This window comes from Mycteria americana, chromosome 8 (genome assembly GCF_035582795.1).
Source record: "Mycteria americana isolate JAX WOST 10 ecotype Jacksonville Zoo and Gardens chromosome 8, USCA_MyAme_1.0, whole genome shotgun sequence".
NCBI lineage: Eukaryota > Metazoa > Chordata > Aves > Ciconiiformes > Ciconiidae > Mycteria > Mycteria americana.
Window position 1 is genome coordinate 7,749,912 of NC_134372.1, and position 22,504 is coordinate 7,772,415.

At 60.5% G+C, this 22,504-nt stretch overlaps 1 protein-coding gene across 3 annotated transcripts; it reads right to left on the reverse strand.

Annotated features, from left to right (window-relative positions):
- Positions 1-3,786: 3,786 nt before the first annotated feature.
- On the reverse strand, positions 3,787-20,210 carry ANXA6 (annexin A6). Of its 3 annotated transcripts, none has more exons than XM_075509502.1 (25): positions 20,067-20,207; positions 17,532-17,592; positions 14,619-14,703; positions 14,223-14,317; positions 14,002-14,115; positions 13,826-13,916; positions 13,636-13,715; positions 13,503-13,559; positions 13,227-13,320; positions 13,048-13,143; positions 12,753-12,811; positions 12,351-12,473; positions 12,078-12,136; positions 11,562-11,640; positions 10,554-10,635; positions 10,201-10,295; positions 9,649-9,762; positions 8,953-9,043; positions 8,137-8,216; positions 7,880-7,933; positions 5,629-5,725; positions 5,256-5,351; positions 4,903-4,961; positions 4,462-4,584; positions 3,787-4,144 (listed from the first exon to the last, which is right to left on the reverse strand). In XM_075509502.1, exons 2-25 carry the CDS (start codon positions 17,547-17,549, stop codon positions 4,085-4,087), a joined length of 2,001 nt encoding a protein of 666 aa, XP_075365617.1. In that variant the 5' UTR covers positions 17,550-17,592; positions 20,067-20,207; the 3' UTR covers positions 3,787-4,084. The 3 variants fall into 3 exon arrangements, with proteins under 3 accessions (XP_075365617.1, XP_075365616.1, XP_075365618.1); XM_075509501.1 differs by having other exon boundaries at positions 7,862-7,933; XM_075509503.1 differs by lacking the exons at positions 3,787-4,144; positions 4,462-4,584; positions 4,903-4,961; positions 5,256-5,351; positions 5,629-5,725 and adding an exon at positions 6,447-6,566 and having other exon boundaries at positions 20,067-20,210.
- Between the last annotated feature and the right edge of the window lie 2,294 nt (positions 20,211-22,504).

Here is a 22,504-nt window from a genome sequence, read left to right on the forward strand (position 1 = left end):
AACAATTTCCCTGCGTGCCTTAAGCTTTGAATTATTCAGAGTCCAAATTTGCAAGATCAACAACAGGCACAGAGGGATTTTCCTCTCTTCTCTCTCGCCAAGCCATGTCTCATCCAGTTGCAACGCCTGAGAAGAGGGCTCCTCAGCAGTCATCATGTCCTGGAAAGCTGACTCCAGGGATGATGGTGTGGGGAGAAGAGCCCTGGCAAGCTCAGCCATTTTTCCAGCCTCAGCTCACTGTGGGGAACAGGCTGCCCAGTGAGCGGCACATGGATGTGAGGGGCAAGGCTGCTTCTTCCTCCTTTGGCTTGGGAAGAGGAAGAGCTGAAGAAGAAACCTCTGCTGGCTCCCAAGACTCAAGGCTGGGTTTCTCCCCTCTGGGGGAAGGGGATGACAGTGGGTGGGATGGAAGTGGCTTGCTGATGTTGCAGCGTTGGGCCAAGGACCAAGACCAACGTCCCGTGTGTCTCTGCACCAGACGTGGCTCCTCCCAGGGTCTGGTAGTAAAGAGGATCTGCAGTGGGCCCTGGAGCTGACTCAGAGGGAGAGGTCTGACCCTCTGCACACCAAACACAGGCTGGTGGGGTTTTTTGGATGTTGCAACCTGTTAAATCTCGTGTTGGCTTTGCCTGGAAGTGAGTCCTTGCCCCCAGCATTGCTGGTCAATGTGCAGCACAGCCATGCGCCAGGTGCTGGTGTGTAAATCCCAGACCCTGGCAGCAGCTTCTCTGCGGCAGCCCTGAAGGCTGAAGCGTGGGTGTCCAGCACGGACCTGCCTCCAGCCCTTGCTGTGCTCACAGCCTTTCTAATTCTTCCCCATTTTTGTGCCCATTGTTTTGTCCTCCCCTTTCCTTGCCTTGCCTTCCTTGAACCACTTGCCTTCTTGCTGATCACAGAGGCAAGGCATGAGTTCTGCCACGAATTGCCCTCGGATTGGGCTGGTTGGAGCCAGCGGATGGAGCAGAGGTGTTCCTGGAGAGCAGTGCTATGAAATGCATTTTCTTTAAATACCGGGATGCTAGAGGGATGAAGCTGCTCTGTCTGAAGGGTGTATGACCTGCCCACATATAGAGGTTTCATGGGCAAAACAGTCCTCACTCGGGGAATTTTTATTTAATTTATTGTCATTTAACACAAATTGCTGATGAGTGATTTGGGCAGTAAACAAAACAAGTGTTCTTCCTTCCCCAGGCTTGGCTTAGGCCAAACATATTCTTTCCCCTTCCTAGACTCAGCGTTCCTTGTTTCACCACAGGTTACACTCGCTCTGTCCCAAATCCTTTGGCAAGGTGACAGGTCACGTGTAACCTGCTGGCTGCCACTTCTCTGTGCTTCTTACTGGGGTTTCTTCCACTCCTCTGCTTCTCCATGTCCCAGGGTCCACAGCCTGTCTTGGTGCTGCTGGACCCAGGCTTCTCTTGGTTCACTTGGAGGCCTTCTAAAGCAACACCCCTGCCCAACACCTCCTCCTTCCTCGTGGCTGCTTTTAACCAGAGCGTCTCATTTCTCTGGGCCTGGTGCGGAGTCCTCAGGCTCTCCAGCATGGGAAGACAGCAGGAGTTTAATTCAGTTGGCAGTGGGAGATGCATTTACTGTGATGCATGACACCAAACGGGAGCAGATCTCCAAACAGGAGCTGGCTGCAAATTCATCAACCTCTGCAAGAAAGCATTGGGGTGAGAAATGGGGAGAAAATGCCTCAGGTGCAGAGTGAGTCCCAGAGGCCATGCTTGTGCTTCCCAGGATGCTGTCACCCTCCTGGCATTGCCCTCGCGGTGGGCAGCTCTGCTGAGGTCGGTCCAGTTCATGGTTCTCCCTTGCAGGACAGCCCACCATGAGCAGCCCCAGGTGTGCTGCCAACCCCAGCAGCATGGGGGTGGGATGCTGAAATATTCTGTTATTGAGTGTGCTTAAGTTTATATTTTAAGTTTATATTGAGTGTGCTTAAGTATTTGCAGCGATTAAAATGCCGCTGGCTGTTTTCTGCTCCAGCTGTAGCAACTGCTGCTGGAGACGGATCACTATAGAGCTGGGGCAAGGCAAAGGCTTTTTGGCAGCAGGACTTTCCAGGAGAGGGAGTTGCTCCGAGGAGGAAATCCCATCTCACTCTCCCTCCCTGTCCCCAAACACTGTGTAACTCTGGTATCTTGCCCTCATCGTAAGAGCAGCCGGCAGCGGGTGCCAGGGAAATTCCTGGCCTTGGGACCGGTGCGCTGGGGTCAGCCGGGCTTCCTGATGGCAGCATCTCCCCGAGCCGGGCTGGGGACCAGCCCCGAGGGGCTGCCTGGTCTCACTCGTGGTCTTGTGCTGCTCCGAGGCAGCTGGGCTGTGGGTGACGGACTCACCCGTCACAGGCTTATAGCAATCGTGGTACAGCCAGAAATTTCACTGGAGTGTTTATGCCTGTGCCCAGGGAATAGACCCCCCTGTACGCACCCCGAGAGCCTGCGCTTTGGCAACAAGAAGGAGGCAGGATGATAGCTTACATGTTGTGGCCCTGTGCTAATGCCAAGCAGATTTTCCCCCCTGCTCTGGAGGAGCAGAGCTCCACTGCCCCAAATCTGTCTCTCCCAAGGGTGCTGGGCTGTCTCCCGAGCCCCAAAACTTCCTTGGACATTGCAGCCGGGTCCCTGAGAGCACCGTTCCCAGCTGCGGGGACGTGGCCAGCTCTGCTCCCCGCGGTCACTGTGTCGTGCCCGGCTTTCTGGCAGCCTCATGCCTCTGCCGCAAAGCTGAGAGCTGCAGTGCTGAGCTGCAGGAAGAGATGAGCAGATGAAGATTGGGGTTATATCCTTCCTTCAAAACATCTTCTGCATCTGCTCAAAGCCTTCGCAGCATGTTCCCAGCCCAGCAGGTGACCCGTGAGCTGCTGTGGGCGTGGGGTGGGCTCAGCCCACCTAGGTGCCACCAGGTCTGGGGTGCCCATTCCTCATTACACACGGGGCAAGACAGAGGAATCCAAATCTCTGAAGCTGAGTGAAGCAGATTCAGCCAGGCAGTTTTCCCCTGAGAAAGGTGATTTAGTTACAAGGGGATGTTTTACAGGAAGGCATCAAGGAATTTTCAGTGGAATAACAACCAGCTGAGTTGTTTCAGCTTCCCTGGTTTGTCTCTACATGTTGCTGCTTCTCAACCTCAGCTGGTTTTGAAGTGTTATAATAATATTGTGTTATTATTCCTAATGCTGCTTTGATATTTTGAAGGTGAAGCTTTCCTCACCCAGCTGTTCTGAGGAAGACTTGGGTATTCAAGACATTCTGTTCCGACTTGGAAACAATTGAAAGTGCTGGAATTTCCCACTTTTGGAAATTCCAGTTCTTTTCTCCTGGGCGCTGGGGGGAAGTGCAAACATAAACTGTTTGGGGGTGTAGCCTCTATGGCATGTGCCTTTCAACTGCTTCTTCAGCAGCTTGAAAGCACAGGATGCCGCATGCAAGGTCGGGTGGATGCCATCAAGTCCGATTTGTATCTCCCTCTGTTTTATAAAAGCATCATCCACACAATGGCACGAACCCTGCCGGGGGTTTTCAGAGGCATGAAGTGAAGCTCTGGGTGAAATCCACGCGCTGCTGCCAGCCCCAGACGCGTTTCCAGCCCCTTTCTCAGCAGTGGGGGACCCTGCGGTGCTGCTCAGAGGGGCTTCGGGGTCTCCAGGGCCCTCCCAGGGGCTGGGGCAGGGCTCCTGCCTGCATTTGCCTGCAGGAGCAAGGAGACACTACGACTCCTCAGCAGGGGCTCAGTCCCAACCAACCCTGCCCCAATAAATCGACCGCTCTTGCCCCAGGGTCAGCAACAGTAGGGTTTTATTTAAGAGATTTAAAATTGTCTTTTCCATCCTGGGTTAGTGGCATGTTTGGGTATGAATTATTTTGCACCAAGACAGACAATAATCCCCCTGCCCAGACTCCTCTGCTCCCCTCCCCGAGACTCCCCCGCTTGCAATGTGGTGCTGCTTTCCAGCGCAAAGTGAGTCGTCCTCTGCAGGGAACCGAGCGTCCCCCGAAGCCCCCGAAGCTGCAGTGACATCAAGGCGGTGGGTGCGCGTGTGCTGGCTCAGACACGAAGAAGGGGCTCCCGTGGCCGCCTAGTCCTCCCCCCCGCACAGGGCCAGCAGAGCCTTGCGGTAGTCACCAGAGGTGTCCTTCTGCAAGAGGGAGACCCGTGTCAGAGAACTGCCTACTGGTGCCTGCCCGGGAGAAGCCCAGTTCAAGGCGCTGGGCACGGGGAAGGCATAGCTCCATGCCCTGGCCACCCTGCAGGCATCCCACGCAGCGGCGGAAGATGTCGGCACGTCCCCTCTACAGCCAGACCTGCCAGCGCCGGGGCTGGCTGGGCAGGTTCCCCCTCCCCAGGCGATGCTCAGCCCCTGTGCCGCTCATGGCATGGGTCCCTGCAGGGCTCACGGCCAGTGCTTAGCCAGACAAGGTGACAAACCAGAGAGGGACATCCACGTCCCCTCACCTCGATCATGTGGTGCAGCGATTTGTCAAACAGGTCTATGAAGTTGTCCCGGATGTTCAACAGGTCGATCTCGCTCCGGGAAATCATGATCCGGGTGAGGGTCCTCTCATCCGTGCCGGCACCCTGCAAAGGGGAGCTTGAACAAATAACGCCGGAGGGACTGGGGCTCAGGGACCCTCCCAGCATCTCCAGCACAGTCCAAGCTACGGATCTCCCCTTGGACATGTGCTGGGCCTACTGCTGGCAAGACACAAGCCTGCTGTGTCCCTGCTAACCCCAGAAAGCTGATGCAGTATTTGAGCTCAGCCCTGCACTGCTCTGTTGGGGACAGCCGGAGGCCAAACCCCATTGCTGCTGCGGGGTTAAGTCAGAGAGTCCCAAAGGGTGTCTGCCCACCGTAGCCCCCTCCCACAGCCCAGCCCCAGGAGAGCCCCTCTGCACCTTCATGGACTTGTAGAGCTTGTCAGCGAAGAAGGCCGGCTTGTTCTTCACGCTTCGGACTGCAACACACAGAGGGGAGAGAAAGTGGGCTCCTGGCTCACGGCACCCAGGGGACACGTCGCAGCAAGGAGCTCTGCCACCCATTGGGTCAGCTGCAGACCCTCCTTGGTACAGGGTGCAGGCTTGGCCCCATAGGATGCCCTATAAATGCCCTGACCCCACGCCGTGCTGGGAGTCTCCATGGCCCAAAGGCAGCAGGAATCTGCCCTCACGTTGCCTTGGCAGAGGCAGGCGAAGGGGCTGCCTGCCTTCCAGGGAGCCCGGCCCCGAGGGAGCACCCGCCAGGCACTGACCGATGGCCAAGAAGGCGTCCCTCACGTCTCCCGACATCCGCTTCCTGATGGCATGCTCCACGTCGTGGTTGGTCATTTTGATGAACTCCTGAAACACTGGGGATGGGGGAGAGGAGAGGGTCACTGCCGAGCCGCTCTATCCCAGCCCCGGGCACCCAGGAGACCCGAGCCTCAACCATGGAGACTTCTGGACCAGATGGGACCGCAGCAGGCTTGGGTGACCTCAACCAGCCACCCCAAATGCCATCTCCTCCCACCACTGGGGAAGCAGGGCCACCCCAACCTCCTGCTGCCCAGCAGTCCCTTCCAGCCCAAATCAAAGCACTTGTGTCGCAGCTGAGGGTCCAGCAGTGACAGAGAAACATGGTCCTACCTCTGCGGAGGTGGGGGTAGCTGCGGGTGCAGAGGATGCTGAGGAAGCGAGTCTCCAGGGATTCGCTGGAGTCATTGCTGGAGACGTCAGCAAGTTTCTGAAAGAGCAACTGAGAGTGAAGAGGGGGACAGGGGGACGGGCGTAGCGGAGAGGGGCAAAGATGTCGAACAGCTCTTCCTGGGACAGCCAGTCCTGAACACCCTCTGCAAAGGGAGTGGCCTCTCATGAGCAGGAAAATAGCTTTTTTTTTTGCCAGAAAAGGCATTTCTTATGCATGGATGTGAGGGTGCACAGCTGCACACTCACACTACGTCTGAGAAAAGATGGTTTCCGGTTTTTATGAAAAAAGCTGTGCAATGCTCATGGTTAAGACTTTTTTTGTCTTTTGGGGGATGGTGTTTTGGGGGTGACCAATATTGAACAGGGAATTCAGAGCTGCCAGACACAGGAGCCAGCCTACACCCTGGGCTGCAGCAGTGCTGCCTACAGCTCAAACGGCTGCCACCCCTGCTGTGGGGCTCAGCGGGGAGGCTGTACTCATCACATCCATCAGGCTATTGCAGCAGAAAGTCTCCCCTTCCCCAATTCCCACTTTTGGTAAGCCAGGGAAGCCAGCCCTGAGTCCCACGCTGCCAGGAACACGGGTCCTGCATGCAGGCAGCGGGCAGGATTGGTCCCCAGCCCTCCCGAGGCCAGGAAGGTGGCTTTCTCTCTCTCCTGCCCTAGTGCAGGTCTCATCTGTCCCCTTGCCACCCATCCTGATGCAAGGACCCTGGAGCCCCAAGCAAGCGAGCACAGCCCATGCGGTCAGAGGAGCCCGACACGTGGTGCTGCTATTCCTGGCCCCAGCCCTGCACCCGAGGACCGCAGCATCCCCTCAAACATGCAGAAGGCTGAGGAGCGAAAGGGCAGGCACTCACCAGGGTCTCAGCAACAACCTGGTGGAGAGAAAGAGAGAGACAGGAAGACAACAGGGTCAGAAGGTGCTGCTCAACCTTTATCCTTCCCTGACAAAGCGAGGGAAGTCTAGCAAAATCCCCCAAAATGACCTGGTCTCCAGCTCCCCTGCTTCCCTGCGAGTGGCCCTGATCTTAGGACCTGTGTCCTCCTCCAGTTTAGCCCCTACACCGCTAGCTGGGACAGGGGGGTGGCCAAAGCCAAGCAAAGTGAGCCCCCCACCCTGGGGCTTAGGTCCCAGCCCGTTGCTCCTTGGGGAGCATCCGTGCCTGGTCCCAGGCTGGCTCACACCAGCCTGCCCACCTCTGCCGGGCGCAGGCAGCGGGAGGAGGGGAAGGGCAGCTTTGCTGACAAAATACAGTGCGGTGCCAGGCCAGCTGCCACCCGGCTGGCTCGTCCCTGTGTTTGTCACCCCTGGCTCTCTCTTTCTCTGCAGCAGGTCAAGGCGAGCGGCAGTGCATGCGGCGGGGCGCGGGCAGCGCAGCATCCGCTCCCTCTGCCGGCAGCGGCCCTGCTGGGAGAGCTGCGCGTCTGCGTGCTGCCGGCATGCGTTGGAGCAAGCGGTGCTGGGGCAGGACAGCCGAGCGAGAGCTTGCGTTTGGCCCCGCACCGAGCTTCCAGGCCCCTTTCAGAAAAGACTTGGCCCAAAGGAGCAGGAGGCCAAGGTGCACAAGCCCGAGGATCGCAGGTCTCCTGGGACCAGGAGCTGAGCCAGGCAACGGGGCCCCAGCACCCCCCCTGCACCATTTCTGGCTGCTCAGCCTTCCCCCTCCAGTCCCGGCTCACCACAGCCCAGTACAGATGAGGCAATGGTTTGAGGGCTGGGGCTGGCATGCTGGCACGCTGGCAGAGTGAAAAGCAGCTTAGGCTTCAGGGCTGCCTCATGCACAACACGAAGAGGTGGGGGGCTCCTGCAGACCAGCCCAAAGCTGCCTTTGAAGCTCAAGTGCCAGATTTCAGCAGCAGTGTGTGTTGCCGGACCCCAAAGTGGCAGTTCTGCACAAGAAATGCTGCAACCCCCGTCTGGGAGCTCCCCGGGGCTGGACCTCGGGGCTGCTCTCATGGTTTGCAGCTTCCCCGTGCGTGGAGCAGCAGAGCCCAGGGCATCAGAAATCAGGCCTGGGAGCTTTACCTCCAAGGGTGTCACTTCACCTGGCATCTCCCCCTGCTTACAGAGACCCTGCCCCAGCAGCATTTGCTTCCCCGAGGATGCCATTTCCAGAGCAGGGGATGCAACATCCTCTTTTTTTTTTAATGCAGAGCCTGTAACAAGCACTGCCAGTACGGTTCTTACCTTGGCATCTTCATGCGCCTGTGTGAGGTTCTCTGGTCCTTCGTCGCGGTTGCCCTGTGGTTAAATACAAAAATCATGGAGCCGGGGAGAGGACATCTCCCAGGAGAGCCCCAAGTGAGGGGACGGCAGACAGGGTCCAGCAGCGCTGCCCAGCCAGGCAGTGATGCTCTTTCTTCTCCATAGCCACCATCCTCACAGACTCCCACCGCTGCCCGCAGCAGGGAGGGGACAATCCCCAGCGAGAGAGCCGCCCTTACCAGAGCCAGGGAGACGAGAATCCTCTTGAAATGCCCTGATGTGTCGGAGCTCAGGTCATCTTCCAGGCGCTTGTGGTAGGCTGTGGAGAAGGCAGACGGCTGAGCCCTGCGCCCTGCCTTCAGCTCTGCTTCCCACCCACCAGTGCCTGTTGTGCCTGTGATCCCCATGGGGACCACAGATGGTGGTGGCCATCCTCCAGCCTTTGCACGGCTGAAGCAGATGCCTCCATCTGCTGTTTTCAGGCCTGGGGAGGAGGGGATCACCCCAGCAGCTCTAATGCCCTGGGCACGAGCACAGCCTCTTGCTCTAGGTGCTCCCGAGGGAAAGGGACCACTGCAAAAGAGCTCTCAGGGGAGGAGACGTTGGTGGCAGAGCTGGGGCATGTCACCGTGACATGGAGAGAGGCCAGGACCAGCGCTCTGCTGGGGGTAACCATCTGTTTAAAACCCCGGGCTCTCTGGGGCAGAAGAGGCTGGGGATTTAACCTGGAGCTTGCAGCTCTTGTTCCCGAGGGAGAAGGGGGCATGGATGGAAAGGAAAGAGAAGTGCAGGGTCTGGGGGTGTGAGAAACCACAGGATGGATTTGAGGACTCCTGCCAGCCTCATCCCAGGTTTCCAGTTCTCTTTAATAAGGTGTTGGACCTGGGGAAGAGGTGCTCTTGCCTGGAGGGACTAACAGACCTTCACAGCACCAAGCCATGGACCCAACCCAGAGACAAAAATTGTACCCTGAGCTCTGGAAGGGGCCTCGTACAGCGTTAAACGTGGTCTGTGCCCAGGACATGGGTGCTCCCCGCATCCCTCCTGTGCCGTACCTTCCTGATACGCCTTGTTGATAGCTGCAATCTCCTGGTTGTTCCGCGTGGCCATGATTTCGATGAGGACGCTCTCGTCTGTGCCGGCCCCCTGGAAGAGAGCGGCGTGGTGGGGTGCTGCGGGTGCCAGCGCTGGACGGGGACATGACAGCATCGCCCCACCAGTGCCAGGCAAGGAGGGGCTGCTCTAATCCCAGGGCTACCACGTGCCAGAAGTCCATGTCCAGCAAATGGCCCCAAGGGCTGGTAGAAACCAGCACAAAAGTGTCCAAGTGTGCTGCTAGTGGGGTCCCAACTGGTGTGACTGGTGTATAGTGCTGCACGCCACTGGTTTGCCCCTACCCTGGGTCTCCTGTGGCTGCCTGCGCCTGGCAGGGCACTGCTCCTGCAACGTGGAGATGCTCTGTAAAGCAGTGTGGGATGAGACCTCCCTGAGAGGCTTTGTGTACAAGCTGGCTAGAGCGTGCTGGGCTGGAAAGAGGCCAAACTGGGCTCCCAGCAGGTCTTGAGTGCAAACCAGGTCTTTGTCCTGGTGCTTTCTGCTCTGCTTTCCTTCTCTGTAGGAGACGAGAGCCTGGGGGCGTGTGAAGCTGGGGTGCGCTCACAGCCCTGGGCCGCCGGCAGTGTGGGTACAACCACAGCGAAAACCGCCTCGTCCTCACACGCTGAAGCTGATACCACCGATGTGGCAGTTACCTCTATGGCCTTCCTCAGCTGCTTGGCATCGTACTGCGGTGGCGTCAGCATGAGCCCGAGGATCAGCTTGGCCAAGCTGCCTGACAGCTCAGATTTCAGGTCTGCCATCAGGTCCTGCAAAAGCATTTGAAGGTTCAGCCCCCGGCTCCTTCCGCAGGGACGGACCAGCCGAGGCAACACCGGGGAGAAAACAGGGGAGGAGAGCGTGGACGCGGGAGACATCTGGGAAGACCTTTGGGGTGGTTTAAGGTCACATTTTGGGGGGTGGCTCTGGGGAGATCCTGGCTCTGGAGTCCTCTGTGCGGGACCGAGGACGGGGCAAGCGAAGGGGAAGGGACACCCTCCCCTCGGGCTGGTGGTGCACCCAGAGGAGGAGGCTGCTTTGACAACTTGGTCTTCCTGCGGGGAGTCGTGCCAGGACAAATCGGGGTCTCCTGGCTGCCCACCGCTCCCTGGGCAGGATTTTTTTCAGCGAGGGGCAGATCTCCGCGTGGGAGGGGACAGGACGCGGGCAGAAGGAAGGAGCAGGGTGGGAGTGGGGGCTGGCAGTACCCTGCCGTAGTGAGCCTTGTAAGCCTTTAGGATCTGCTGCCTCTGGGCATTGCTCCTCTGTGTCACCACCTCGATGATGGCCCCTTCGTCCGTGCCTGCAATGACAACAGTGATGCTGGGGAGAGCCAAGGGGGCCAGCAGAGCCACACCGTGTCACCCCTGACTGCAGCACATCGCCACCCCCACCCCCACAAACTGGGGAGGTGGGGAAGGGAGAGCTCCCACAGCTCCAAAACCGTCTCTTTATTCCCCCCGGGGCTTTCACGCAGCCCTGCGTGGGCCAGGGTGGGTTTTCTGCCCCAGGAGCTGTTGAGGAGCAGCAGGAAGGGGCTGGGCACGTGGCCCCTGCTTACCCAAGCCCTTCATCGCCTTCCTCAGCACCTGCGCGTCCCCGTCATCGTTGAAGCTTCCTGCGGGCTGCACGGTTCCTCGCAGCTGTGGATGCACAGAGGGGTTTGGATTCATCCCCCAGCTGGGTGGGTTGGAGGGAGGGATGGAGAGAGGGAGGGATGGAGAGAGGGAGGGAGGGAGAGAGGAAGGAAGGGAGGGAGGGAGGGAGAAAAGGCAGGTACCACCCGGCAAGCCGAGGCCAAAGCAGCTCTTGTGTTAGTGCAAGCACCTGGGGTCAGTGAGTATGTCGCCGCCACTGTCACCCCTTCCATCAAGGGGCAAACCATAGCCAGGCCAGCAGAGAGCGGGGAGAAGACAGCCACAGACAGTCCCTGGAGCCTTGGTGTCCTGCTGGGTGTTATACCCGCCTCCCCTAGCGCTGGGACACCTCGGCCGGGGCTGGCTGCATCAGCTGAGAGCCAGAAGAGGAGTCGCCGAAAGGGTGCCCGCTCCTGCCCTGTAATTTTACCCTCCTGCGTCCTTACAGCTCCCAGCACATCCCTGCCCTCCCCATGCACGTAGGGCTCAGGGTGCCTTTTCTGCACATCCCAAAGCACCCTTTTGCGGGTGCCTCCGGCTGCATGCGGTGTCCTGGCTCCCCATGGCACGGCCGTGCCCCAGCCAGCCTTGGCATTGGGGTGGGCTGCCCCAGGGACCAGGAGGTCTCCAGCGGGCACCGGAGCCAGGGCTGCACGTGATGCGTTGTACAGACATGCAGGGCCTGCCAGCCCGAGGGAGGGAGGCCTCAGAGGAGGGGGTTAGTGGAGCCCGCGGGGGACGGCCAGCCCTGCCGGGGTTACGTCCCGCCAACCTTGTGCCCCAGAACTGGAGAATGGCGTCAAGAGAAGCCGCGGAGCGAGAGGCAGAGCGGAGGTGCGGGGCTGGCCATGCCCCGCGGCACAGAGGAGCAGCCGGGGGTCCCAAGCTGGCAGGGAGCAGAGTGGGGGTGCGGGGGGCTGGGGGGTGCTGACCTCTACTTTGGCCACCGCGCTAAGCTCCCACATCCGATAGGCCACCTGCGCCGCCTCGGGGAAGAACTCACCTGCAGCACTGCAACGGGAGGGCAAGGACAGGGGACAGTGAGCCGTGGGGACCCTGCGCCCCACCAGCAGCGACCCCCCGCCCGGCCCCGCGCCCCATCCTGCCCCTCCTCGGGGGGTGTTTTGTACCCACCGGGTGCCGGGCATGGGGGCAGGAGCCGGGTGCTTGCTATGGGGCTGGGTGGGAATGGGGGGAAGTGGGTGGTAAATCCCAACCGCCCCCACCGGGGCATCTTCCCTCCAGGTGTTTGTCTCTGCCCTGTGGGGCTGCTACGTGCCAAGAAAGGACCATGGCATCGTGGTTGGCCATGCAGAGGGGCCGCAGGGGCCCCCGTACCGAACCGCTGTCACTGCAGGTGCTGCCAGTCCAGGTGCTCCACCAGGCTCTGACCCGGAGATTTGTACCCCGCACCAAGTGGATGAAGAGGGACAAACAGGGGGTCTTACTCATCATCCCCTCCGCACAGCTTCAGCAGCGCCTTCTTGTACTCCCCAGAGGTGTCCTCCTGGAAAGACAGACGGAGATGGAGAACCATGTGGCAGGGAGGGTCAAGGTAGTGCCACGGGATGGGCGCGTGGAGAAGGGTCTCCCTGAGCCAGAGATGGACACCCGGCACAGGGTGGCTGGGACGGGGCTCAGCCCTCCCATGGGTGCTGGCATCACGAGGGAGGCAGCACTAGCAGCTGCTCGGAGGGTGACCAGGGACCCCCAGCACTTACCTTTATCATGTTGTAGAGAGATTTCTCATACTTGGTCCTGAACACCTCCCGGATGTCCAGCATGTCAATCTCGCTGCGGGACACCATGATGCGGATCAGCGTGTTGTCTCTCGTGCCCAGCCCCTGCAACGGAGGAGTCCCCGCATCAAGCCTGGGATGGCCAAGCAACCCTGCTCAGCCCGTCACATTTGGGATCCTCTATCAGATTTCTACCCAGCCCTGGGTCTGAAGGAATAACTCATTTGGAGGGAAGAGCAGAGACCCCAGGTCACATAGGTCCTGTCTTCATGGACCTGCATCAACCTGCCCTCCAGCAGCACCCCGCGGCAAGGGGACCCGTCCTCCGGCTGGCTCCCCGTGACACTGCAGGGGGACCCCCTGAAGAAGAGATGATCCACTTACCTTCATGGCCTTGTAGAGCCTTTCAGCAAAATACTCTGCAGTGCTTCTGATGCACTTAACTGCGGGGAAATAGAGGCATGGTGAGGGATGCTGTCACCCAGCTTCGCCAGCACCCCAGCCTCTGAGCACCCATGCCCCTCGGGCACCACATTCAGCCCTGAAGGAGCCTCCCTGAGCTCCCTAAAACCAGGCACAGCCGCAACCCTGACCCCACTGGCTCTTGCGCTGAGCCCTTCCACAGCAGCAAGGCCAGCAGCATGTTTTCGCATCACCCCCCACACAGGGGCTGACGTACCCACGGCCAGCATCAGCTTCTCGAAGTCGCCGGAGAGCTCTCCCCGGATGCTCCTCTCAATTGGCTTCCCAGAAATCTTCAGGTACTCGTCAAAGACTGCGGGACGAGAGTGAGATGATGCCTGGAGAAGCTGCCAAGATACCTTCGAGCCCAGCCCCAAGCTCGCAGGAGATGCTCACCCAGGCGGAGGTGCTGCTTGCTTCGCCGGCCAAGGATGTAGATGAACTGGGCCTCGTCCGTGCCCCATTTCATCTCGCCAGCTTCCAGCAGGTCCTTGCGGGATGGGAAAGGTGGCAGAGCCTGAGCCAGGGTGCTGCTCACGTGGGGCTCTGCCCAAGCACGGGCGCCCTCAGCACCCACCCACCCTTCACAGCCCTAGGTCTGCATGGTCCCAGTGCCACCAGCCCCCGTCCCTGCCTGGATGCCACCCATCCCAGCCACCTGCCAAGCCTCACCTTGGCATCCTGCTCCACCAGGTCCTCGCTCACCACGTCATCCTCCTCCCTCGTGCCCTGCGGGACAGAGACAGGCTCAGCCCTGCCGGGCTGAGGCACCCACCGCCTGTGGACGCTGGACAGACGGACATACCTGAAGCAGAACGACAAGCATCTTCTTGAAGTGGCCCGATGTGTCTCCAACTATGTCAGCCTCCAGGTCTCTCTCGTAGGCTGGTGGAAGAGGGAGAGGTCAGAGCCTGGAGAGCTGGATCCCCTTAACTCTGCCCCTTGTCCTGGCTCGAGGGGACACAGGGCAGCCCCTGCCCTTCCCCAGCCCTCACCGTCTTTGTAGGCGGCCACCAGGTCGTGGATCTCCTGGTTGGTGCGGGAGGCGAGGATCTCGATAAGGCACTTCTCATCCGTGCCAATGCCCTGTGGGCAGAGACGCAGCCCCATGAATGGCGGAGCCGGCCGGGACGTCCTTGGAGGGGTCCCGGGGGGGCTGCCCACCCCTTACCGCGATGGCATCTTTGATCTCCTTGGCATCGCTGTAAGCTGGGGGCCGCATCAGGCTCACGATCAGCCGCTCAAACTTCCCTGTCAGCTCATACTTGAGGTCTGCGATGAGGTCCTGGTGGAGGGGAGGAAAGGGGCTGGGGGACCGTTTGCTCCACAGCATCTCTGAGTGCGGCCAGGGAGTGGTGTGGGCACGGGCTGGGCAGCGTTTCTGGCTGTTACCTTCCCGTAGAGGGACTTGTAGGCTTGGCAGATCTCCACTCGTTGCTTGTTGCTCCTGGACGTGATGAGGTCGAGGATGGCGTCCTTGTCGCTGCCTGTGGGAAAGCCGGGCAGTGGTGTTTAGCCCTATGGCTGGGTCTCACCCCCCACGGTGGGGCTCATCATAGCCGTCTTGCCATGCCCAAAGCTGCTTCTGACTCAGGGCCGGGAGGAGAAGCAGAGCCGAGCTGGCTCCTGGGAGGAAGGGGGAGCCAGGAGAGGTCCTGGCACGCTGCTAAAGCAGACAGGCGGCTGAAAGGGGAGGCGACGCAGGATGCCCAGCCATGCAAGGGTCAACTGAAGGAATAGGGGACATGAGGGTGGCCCTGGGGTGACAGTCTGGAGGAGCATCCATACCAAATCCCTTCATGGCATTGTACAAGGCCTCCGCATCCTGGCTGGCATCGAAGCCTGGGAAATCCTTCACTGACCCCCGGTAGACCTAGGGGAAAGGAGGCGAGAAGGTGAAAGGGGAAGGAGCAGACCCCAGCAGGACGGGGGAAGGAAAAGTCGAAGCTCAGCAGGGTTGGGGTGAGATCTGCTCCCGCTCGGGGCTGCCTGAAGGCAGACTCAGCCTCAAACATAAACACTTGTTCTTCTCCTCAGCTCTTTCCTTTCCTGTTTGCTCTTCCTGCCGTGCATATTGTTTGCATGCCGGGTCACTGCAGTACACAGCCTTCCCTCTCGTATCTCGCTGGCATTGCTCCCTGCTGCTTCTGCCCTGGATACCACCCTCCGCGCCGTGCCAGCAAGAGCTGGTGGTTTGAAGGGAGGTTTCTTGAGCACATTTGGGTTCCCAGCTCCATCTGGGGGGTTCAGCAGGAAAAGGGGAGACCCCACAGCAGGGTTGGACACCCTGAACGCAGGGAAAGGCATGGAAGGACCAGGGCGATCCCCCTGCAACACAGCCGGGCCGAAGGGAGTTATGGGGGGGTGGATTGGGAGCGATGAAGGAAGTCATTTTCCTACCGCCTGTTGCGAGCAGGGAAACCCTCCGGATGCTGAGGATGCCCAAGCTCTGCATGGTCTCCAAGCGAGGAGACACATTTACAGACACAAAATCATCATGGGCTGCTAAGTGGAAAGCACTGAGGAAGTGCCAGAACTGCCAACAGCTTGTCCTGCCCCGGCGTGCGCTCCCGCAGGGCCCAGGCTGGTGCGAGGGGTTGGAGCAGAGATCCGGGATACAGGGAAAGACTTTCCTGGGAGCCTGAGAAATCCCGGGGTTGGCATGATCCACTTCTGTCTGCTCCTCTGCACCTCCAGGCTGCAAAACGGGAAGCCCGGGAGCAACACCCCCAAACAGAGACCTCAGGAAAAAGCAGGGACTGGGCTTCCCCTCCACACGTGACAGGCTCTCAGCTGTGTCAGCACCCTGGGAAACTGAGCATCCTCCCGTGGCCCTGCTTGTACCATGGGCCAGCTGGGTGCATACACCTCCCATAGCTTCTTTGCTCAGGAACTGCTGCAGGGCTCGTTTAAAATCCCAGAGAACTCTATGAATGCCCAGGGCTGTTGCCAGCGTGGGCATCTAAAGGTGAAATGTCGCCAAAGAAGATGGGCATCAGGCAGGCAGCACCAGTGCCAGCATCCCTGACCCAGCAAGTGCCTCCAGGAATGAACCCAAGGGGATGGACACGGGGTACCCGTGACTCCCCTGGGTCCCATCCCAGCGCTGCGGCACAACAGCTCCATTGTGCATCTCACACTGCTGGCCTCTGTACCCCCGTTTTCCAGAGAGAAACCAGTCCAGGCTGGGCACATCCCACAGGCCCTCTCGGGAGGAGCTGCTGGCACTGGTGTCCCACGTGGTGGGGACCAGGTCGGGCAAGAGGAGACGCTGCCCTTCGAGGGAGCCGGGCAGGCACAGGGACGGATCGTATTGCAGGTGATTCATCTGGAGAGCTGGATTTAGCCCCGCTTCCCGGCAGCTCCCAGACCCTCCTGGCTCGGTGCAAGCTGCTGCCCACACGCATGCCTTGCGGAGACATAGATAAGGAGTCGCAGGGCAAAGGAGGTGCCTGGAGGCAGCAGGAGGCGATGAGGGTGGCTGGAAGGTGCTGGGGTCGCACGGGCGGTGATGGGACACAAGACGTCGGCCCTGGCTAAATGGGGAGGAGGAGCAGGGCTGTGTTCCTGCCTGCTGAGCCATCGCAAAACGAGCTGCCTGCCTTGCCGCAGCGCTGCCGTGGGGGGGGCTCAGTGCTGTGCATTGCCCCACGCTCCCTGCGCTCCTGTGGGAACGAGCCCCAGGGAGCTGCAGAAGCATCACTCGGGAGGGAAACAGCATCCTGCCTGCTGCGCCCTCCTCGCGCCCCCATCCCCCTTTCCATCCCCCATTTCAGCTGCCGGGGGCCCCCCGCCTCCCCGCCTCCAGCCTCTGAGTCATCCCGGCCTGCCCGGGACCTCCCAGCTAAAAATAATCCAGGCTGAAGCTGAGAGGGCAGAAGCAAAATTCCCAGCGTGGCTTCGCTCTCTCCCACTGCACGGCTGCTCGGGGTCCTGGACCGCTGCAAGGGGGATGCTCACCCGCGCTGTGCCTCAGTTTCCCCACCCAGAGGCAACCACCCCCTCGGCTGGGCAGGAAGCCACAGGTAATTGGGCTTGAGGCAATGATTACTTGATTTCTCGAGGGAACGGAAAGCAGAGCCTGGCCCCGAGCAGCAGAGAAAGGAGGCTTTGGACTCGGACTCCTCCCCTGCCTAGCACAGCGCAGGCAGGCTGTACCCCCGAGGCAGGCTGTACCCTGCCAGCCACAGCTGCCCACCGAGGCAGGGTTTTCCACCCACGCCGAGATGTTTTCCTGGCTGCGAGGGAGCACCTGCTCACCCAGCTGCCACATTGCACCAGCCCTCGCTCGGAGCGGGGAGAAATCCAGGCTGGGAGGGAGAGGCCAAAGCGGGGCTGCACCCCTTGCAGCGGGCTCAGGCACAAGCGGGATTTCTCTCCAGCAAAAGCCCAAATCCCCAGCGCAATGTCTCTTCTCCTCCCCTTCCCACAGCCCCACTTCTCTCCCCCATCCCGCTGTGGTCCCAAAAGGATTTTTGCTCCTCGCTGTCCCTGCTCTCCCCCCCCCAGCGCTTCCCCCATCTGCATCACATCCAGACGGCGCTGGCTGGAGAGGCAGGAATGTAAACGGGCTCTGGGCAGCATCGCGCCCCGTGCACGTCACCGCCATCCTTGCTGCACAACGGAGACGCTGCCCCGGCTCTGGGGTCTGCCCTGCGGCACCCTCGGTACCCATCCCCACCGTGTGTGGGCCGCCTTTACCTTTCCTTTGGGTGCCATGGCTTCCTGAGCTGGAAATCACCGGAGCAAGGGCAAGGAGAAGCTGCGGGAGGGAACAGAAAAGCCGACGTGAGCCAAAGCCCCCTCTCTGTGGGCCGCGTTGGTTAAGGGAGGCTTCGCTCCCTCCCTCGGGCGCTGCTGCCAACCATCGCTGGGTGCGGTACCCGCGGGAGGGCGATGGCCGGGTGCTGCTGGGGAGGCTTAGGGAGAGGGGCTTCGGCAGCCACCCTGTGTCACTGGAACTGAGGTTCTTTGGTATGTGGCACCGACTTGGGGACCCCACAGGCCAGGGACAGCGGAGATGGGCCCCCGCGCAGCTTCCTGCCAGCGCCGAGAGAAACTGGGAGGGGAAGAAAGCACTGAATACGTGGAAATGAGCCGAGCATCCTCCGTGGGGCTGACCTCCTTGCTGCACCCCACAATGCTCCCCCTGCTCCCTGCAGCCCCCCAAGCCCTGGCACCATCCCAGCTTCAGCAGCTGCTGGGGACGCCCCGTTGCATAGTTCCGGGGCTGGGCAGCCTCCGTGAAGTCCCACCAGCTTTATCTGAGTTTCCATGCACCGAATCAAGGCTGCCATCAGTCCCACACACCCAGCGGAGCCCAGGAAATGCAGTCGGGTTTCCAGGGTAACTTGCAGGTTGTTTTCTAACACTGGCACCATTTATAGCTGCAACCCGCTGCGGTGTGGGCTCCCCCCCTGCCCCCCCCGAGAAAGTCCCCAGACAGCGCCATTTGCTCCGAGAAAGCTGACGGAGGGAGAGAAACAGCTGGAAAATGGAGCGCGGCCATGAATGAACCACTGAGCGTCAGCTGAGCTCCAGCACTCGCCCTCCCTCCGAGACACGTTGCAGGAAAGCTCCAGGCGCAGTGGGGCCGCCCTGGGGGCATTTCTGCCCCCAGCCGAGCTCCATTTCATGCCATGGAGCGAGCAGGAGAAATCGTATGAACTTCCACGGCTTGGCCCCGCATCCCTGTGAGAGCACCCATGGAGGGGGAGACCCAGCCCCACAGCCATTGCTGCGGCTGGGTCACCCCACTTGGGTGCGGGGCATCCTTGCCGAGGGAAGTAAGTAAGTTTTGCAGAAAAACAGAGCTGCCTTCACCTCCTCTTCCCGTTTCAGCTGGGGAGGCTGCAAGCCTCGGCCGTCCTTCCCCGCAGCTCCTGGCTGTGGGAAAGCCCCCGCACGCTCCGTGCGTAGTGGGGCTGCAGTGCGGCCGGGTGCTGGGTGGGTGCCAGGGCATCCCAGCCCCCGGCCCATGCAGCCTTTTAAAGCCACTCAGGAGCCTGTACGTGAAGCTGCGTACCCTCCAGGGAATGGAGAAAGCCCTGTGTGGCACAGCCCTCCTGCCTCGCTCCATGCGTGCGGCGGCCGGGCTGAGACCGCCCAACTCATCTCAGCAGTGGCGGAGAATCCCCGGCCACACCCAGTCCCCAGCCTGTCCCTGCAGTGCCCCATCCCTGTCCCCCACCGCTGCTGACACCTCCGCAGAGGCTGGGGGAGCAGCCCCAGCTCTTGCCCTGCCAGCAGGCGATCCAGGGAGGATGCCCAGACAAACACACCGCATCCGTGGGGCACATGGAGAAACCTGGAGGCTGCAGAGCCCAGGCACGGCGATGTACCTGTCCCCCCAAAATGACGGAGGGATTTGGGTTGTGGGGGTCCCTGGACAGAAGGTGCCATGAGAAACCCTAAATGATGTGCACAGCCTGTCCCCTCTGCAGAATGACCCACCCTTCCCAAAAAGCCGCGGACCCCCGGCAGCGTGCACCCCGCCAGCCTCTCCACAGCCCTACCACGGCTTTGGGCTCAGGGGTTTCACCCCAGGAGCCTGGCAGCTATTTTTGCAGCCCGCTGCTTGGCAGGGCTCTCCCGGCATGGCCGCACATGGTGAAGGCCATGGCACACCCATCGCCCCGCCGCCCGTTGCCTGGCCCGCGGGGCAGAAAGGGAGCTTCGCCGGGTTAAAAAGAGCGGCATCCATCCTCCCTGCGAGGCAACGGAGGTCCCCAAAGTCCCCTGCCCCACCCCAGCGCCAAAAAGTCCTTCTGTCCTTCTAGAGCTCCGTGCCTCTGGGGTGTCGTACGGTGCGTTTGCCTGTGCAAAACTCGGTGGGTACCAAACCAGGGGGATCCTCCCCGCCGAGCCCAGCTCGGACCCCTGCATGGAGGGACGGGCGTTTCCGCGGTCGCCGCAGCGCCGGGGCACAGACAAAGGCGCATCCTGGCCGGGACACACCCATGGGCCCCACAGCAATGCCTGTGCCCACCCGAAAAAGCACCCGCCGGCAGTGCAGTCCCCCAGGTTTTTGTTAAAAAGGCTTTTTCAGAAAAAAGAAAAAGAAAAAAACAAACAAGGATCCCCCCTGCAGCCACCCCTTGGAGGGAGCCTCCGCTTGCGCAGCTCACCGCCTGGCCAGGGCTTTCCTCCCCTCGCACGCCATCGCGGTGGCTTTGCACACCAGCACCGTCCCCTCGCCTGCCAGCACGGTCCCCCCGCACGCCAGCGCACACTTACGAGCAGCACCGAGGTCTGGCCGGACGCGCTCGCGGGAAGAGCCGGCCACCGGTACTTGTGGCCGTGCGCTCGTCCTTGCCGTGCAGCTGTTTCCTCCTGGCGAGACGTCACCGCTCACGAGCGCTCCAGTCCCCGCCTGCCATGGCAGCAGGGTCAGGGCCGCACTCCCACCCTCGCCACCGTGCCAGACCCAGTTTTGGGTGCCCACGGTGCAGGGGGACCTGATGCCGCCCGCAGAAGCACCCTGCCTGGGTGTGGGGAAGGGGGTCACTTGGCAGAAAAACCCCACTGGTGTGTGCAGGGGCTGCATGCCAGCAGCGGTGACGTGCGCAGTGCAAGGCGATTGCGGTGGTGATTGCAATTCGAATTGCGGAAATTTCACCCCCTTCCGTCCCCCCCCGCCCTGGTTTCCTGGTGAACATTGGGGTGCAGGTACCCTGCTGCCTCCCAGGCTGGTCCTGCCACCAGCCACCTTTGCCCGCACCAAATCACCCCCTTCCCTGGTCGTGGTTGGGAAACATCCATCCCTGACTCTCTCTGCAAAAGCCAAGGGGGGGGTTGGCCCCCCAGGACCTGCTTAAGGGGGAAAGCGCTGGCTGGGGCTCTGCAAGGAGCACCCGTGGGGCAGGAGCCGAGCCGGCACAGGGAGCTAAGGAGAGGCAGCTCGCTGTCCCCCTCAACCTTCCCTCCCGTGCTGCAGACACAGGGATGAGAAGACCTTGCAGCATAGGCATGGGTGGAGATGCATCTCTCCGAGATGCTCCTGGCAGGCTGCGCTGCTGCCTGCAGTGCCCCGAGGCCACTTCCTTCCCTGCCTCGCCCGGGTTAACCCTGCTCCTTCTTTACCACCACCCTTTGCACCAGCCAGCACAGAAGCTGCAGAAGGGCTGGAGGAGCTGGCGGGGCTCCCCAGGAGCCATGGGCAGTGCTGTCTGTGCTCTGGCTGATACCAGCAGGAGCAGATAAAACCACGGGCTCCCTCGAGACGTTGAAGGCTGCAGGCATGTAACCTTCCAGACCACCAAGCCCTGGTGGTACCCGCTGGCTAGAGCATCTCTCTGGGGCTGCAAAGCAGCTGAGCCGCTCAGCCCTGCCTGTCCTGGGAGATGGTGGTCCCAGGTAGCAGGGACCCCAGGCTGGGTGTGACATGCCCGATGACTGGCATGTGGCCACAGGGCTGTGCCCCCCCAGGGAACTGGAGGCACCCTGGGAGGGGGAGACCTTCATGGCCAGCTAGCACCGGCTGCCCCTTTGTGCCCTGTTGTTCCCTCAGGGCAATGTTCCCTTGGGCTGGCGTTGGTGTCTGAAGACCTCGCTCATGTGAGACAGCGTGGGTGACAAGCACGTCTTTGTTCACCCTGTGCTGCAGTGCAGGACAACAGCCCTGCTCTCCTCCCGGTGCCCCGGCTGTGTCATGGTGTGCTGAGCCCCCCTGCCCCAGAGGTGCTAGCCCGGCAGCTCACAGGGTGCACTGGGGACATGGGGCTGTCCCCTACAGCCAGTACAGGCTTGTGGTTAGAGTATACACCTACGCTTTAGGTGCTCTAGATCCTTCCTTGGCTGATGTCCCCTTCCTCTGCTCTTTGCAAGCTAAAGGCTAGAGGATGTGCTGAACTACATCTAAGAGGTTTTTGTCCCCAAATACTGTAAGCAGACTCAGCCTGAGTACTATCTACAATGAAATCAAAGTTAGTTCATCACCCCAGAAGACTAGCTCCCAGCCTCTCCTCAGAGCCCAGACTTGGTGGTCTTCTTCCAAGGTGCTGAAGACCAGCCAGATCACACCATAGCTTCCCCCATGCCCTCTCCCTACTAGCAGCAGCCCTATGGAACAGTTGTGCTGGGGCCTGAGGGCACCTATATGCCTTACTGGCCCTGAGCAGCCTCACCTGGGGCCCTCACCCACACAGCCCTGGGCCCCCATTTAAGCCCAGCCCCGGACTCACCCCAGTCCCTGCTTGCACTCTGCTGCTCAGCCCCTGTGGCTGTGCCCCAGGAGGGGGGCACTGTGTCAGGGTCATTCCTGGTGCCCATTTCATGCCCTATGGAGGAGTATTCAGGTCTTGTTGCACCCTTGCAACCCCAACGGGGCTGGGATGGGGCAGGTTCTCCTGGTTTTGTTTGGGATAGAATTAGTTTTCTTCCTAGTAGCTGGTATAGTGCTGTGTTTTTTATTTAGTATGAGAATAATGTGATAACACAGGGATGTTTTAGTTGTTGCTAAGTAGTGTTTGCACTGGTCAAGGACTTTTCATCTTCCCATGCTCTGCCGGGTGCACAAGAAGCTGGGAGGGGGCACAGCCAGGACAGCTGACCCACACTGCCCAAAGGGCTATTCCATACCATATGGTGTCGTGCGCAGTATAGAAACTGAGGGGGGGTTGGTTGGGGACCAGTGATCACTGCTTGGGAATAGGATGGGCATTGGTCAGCGGGTG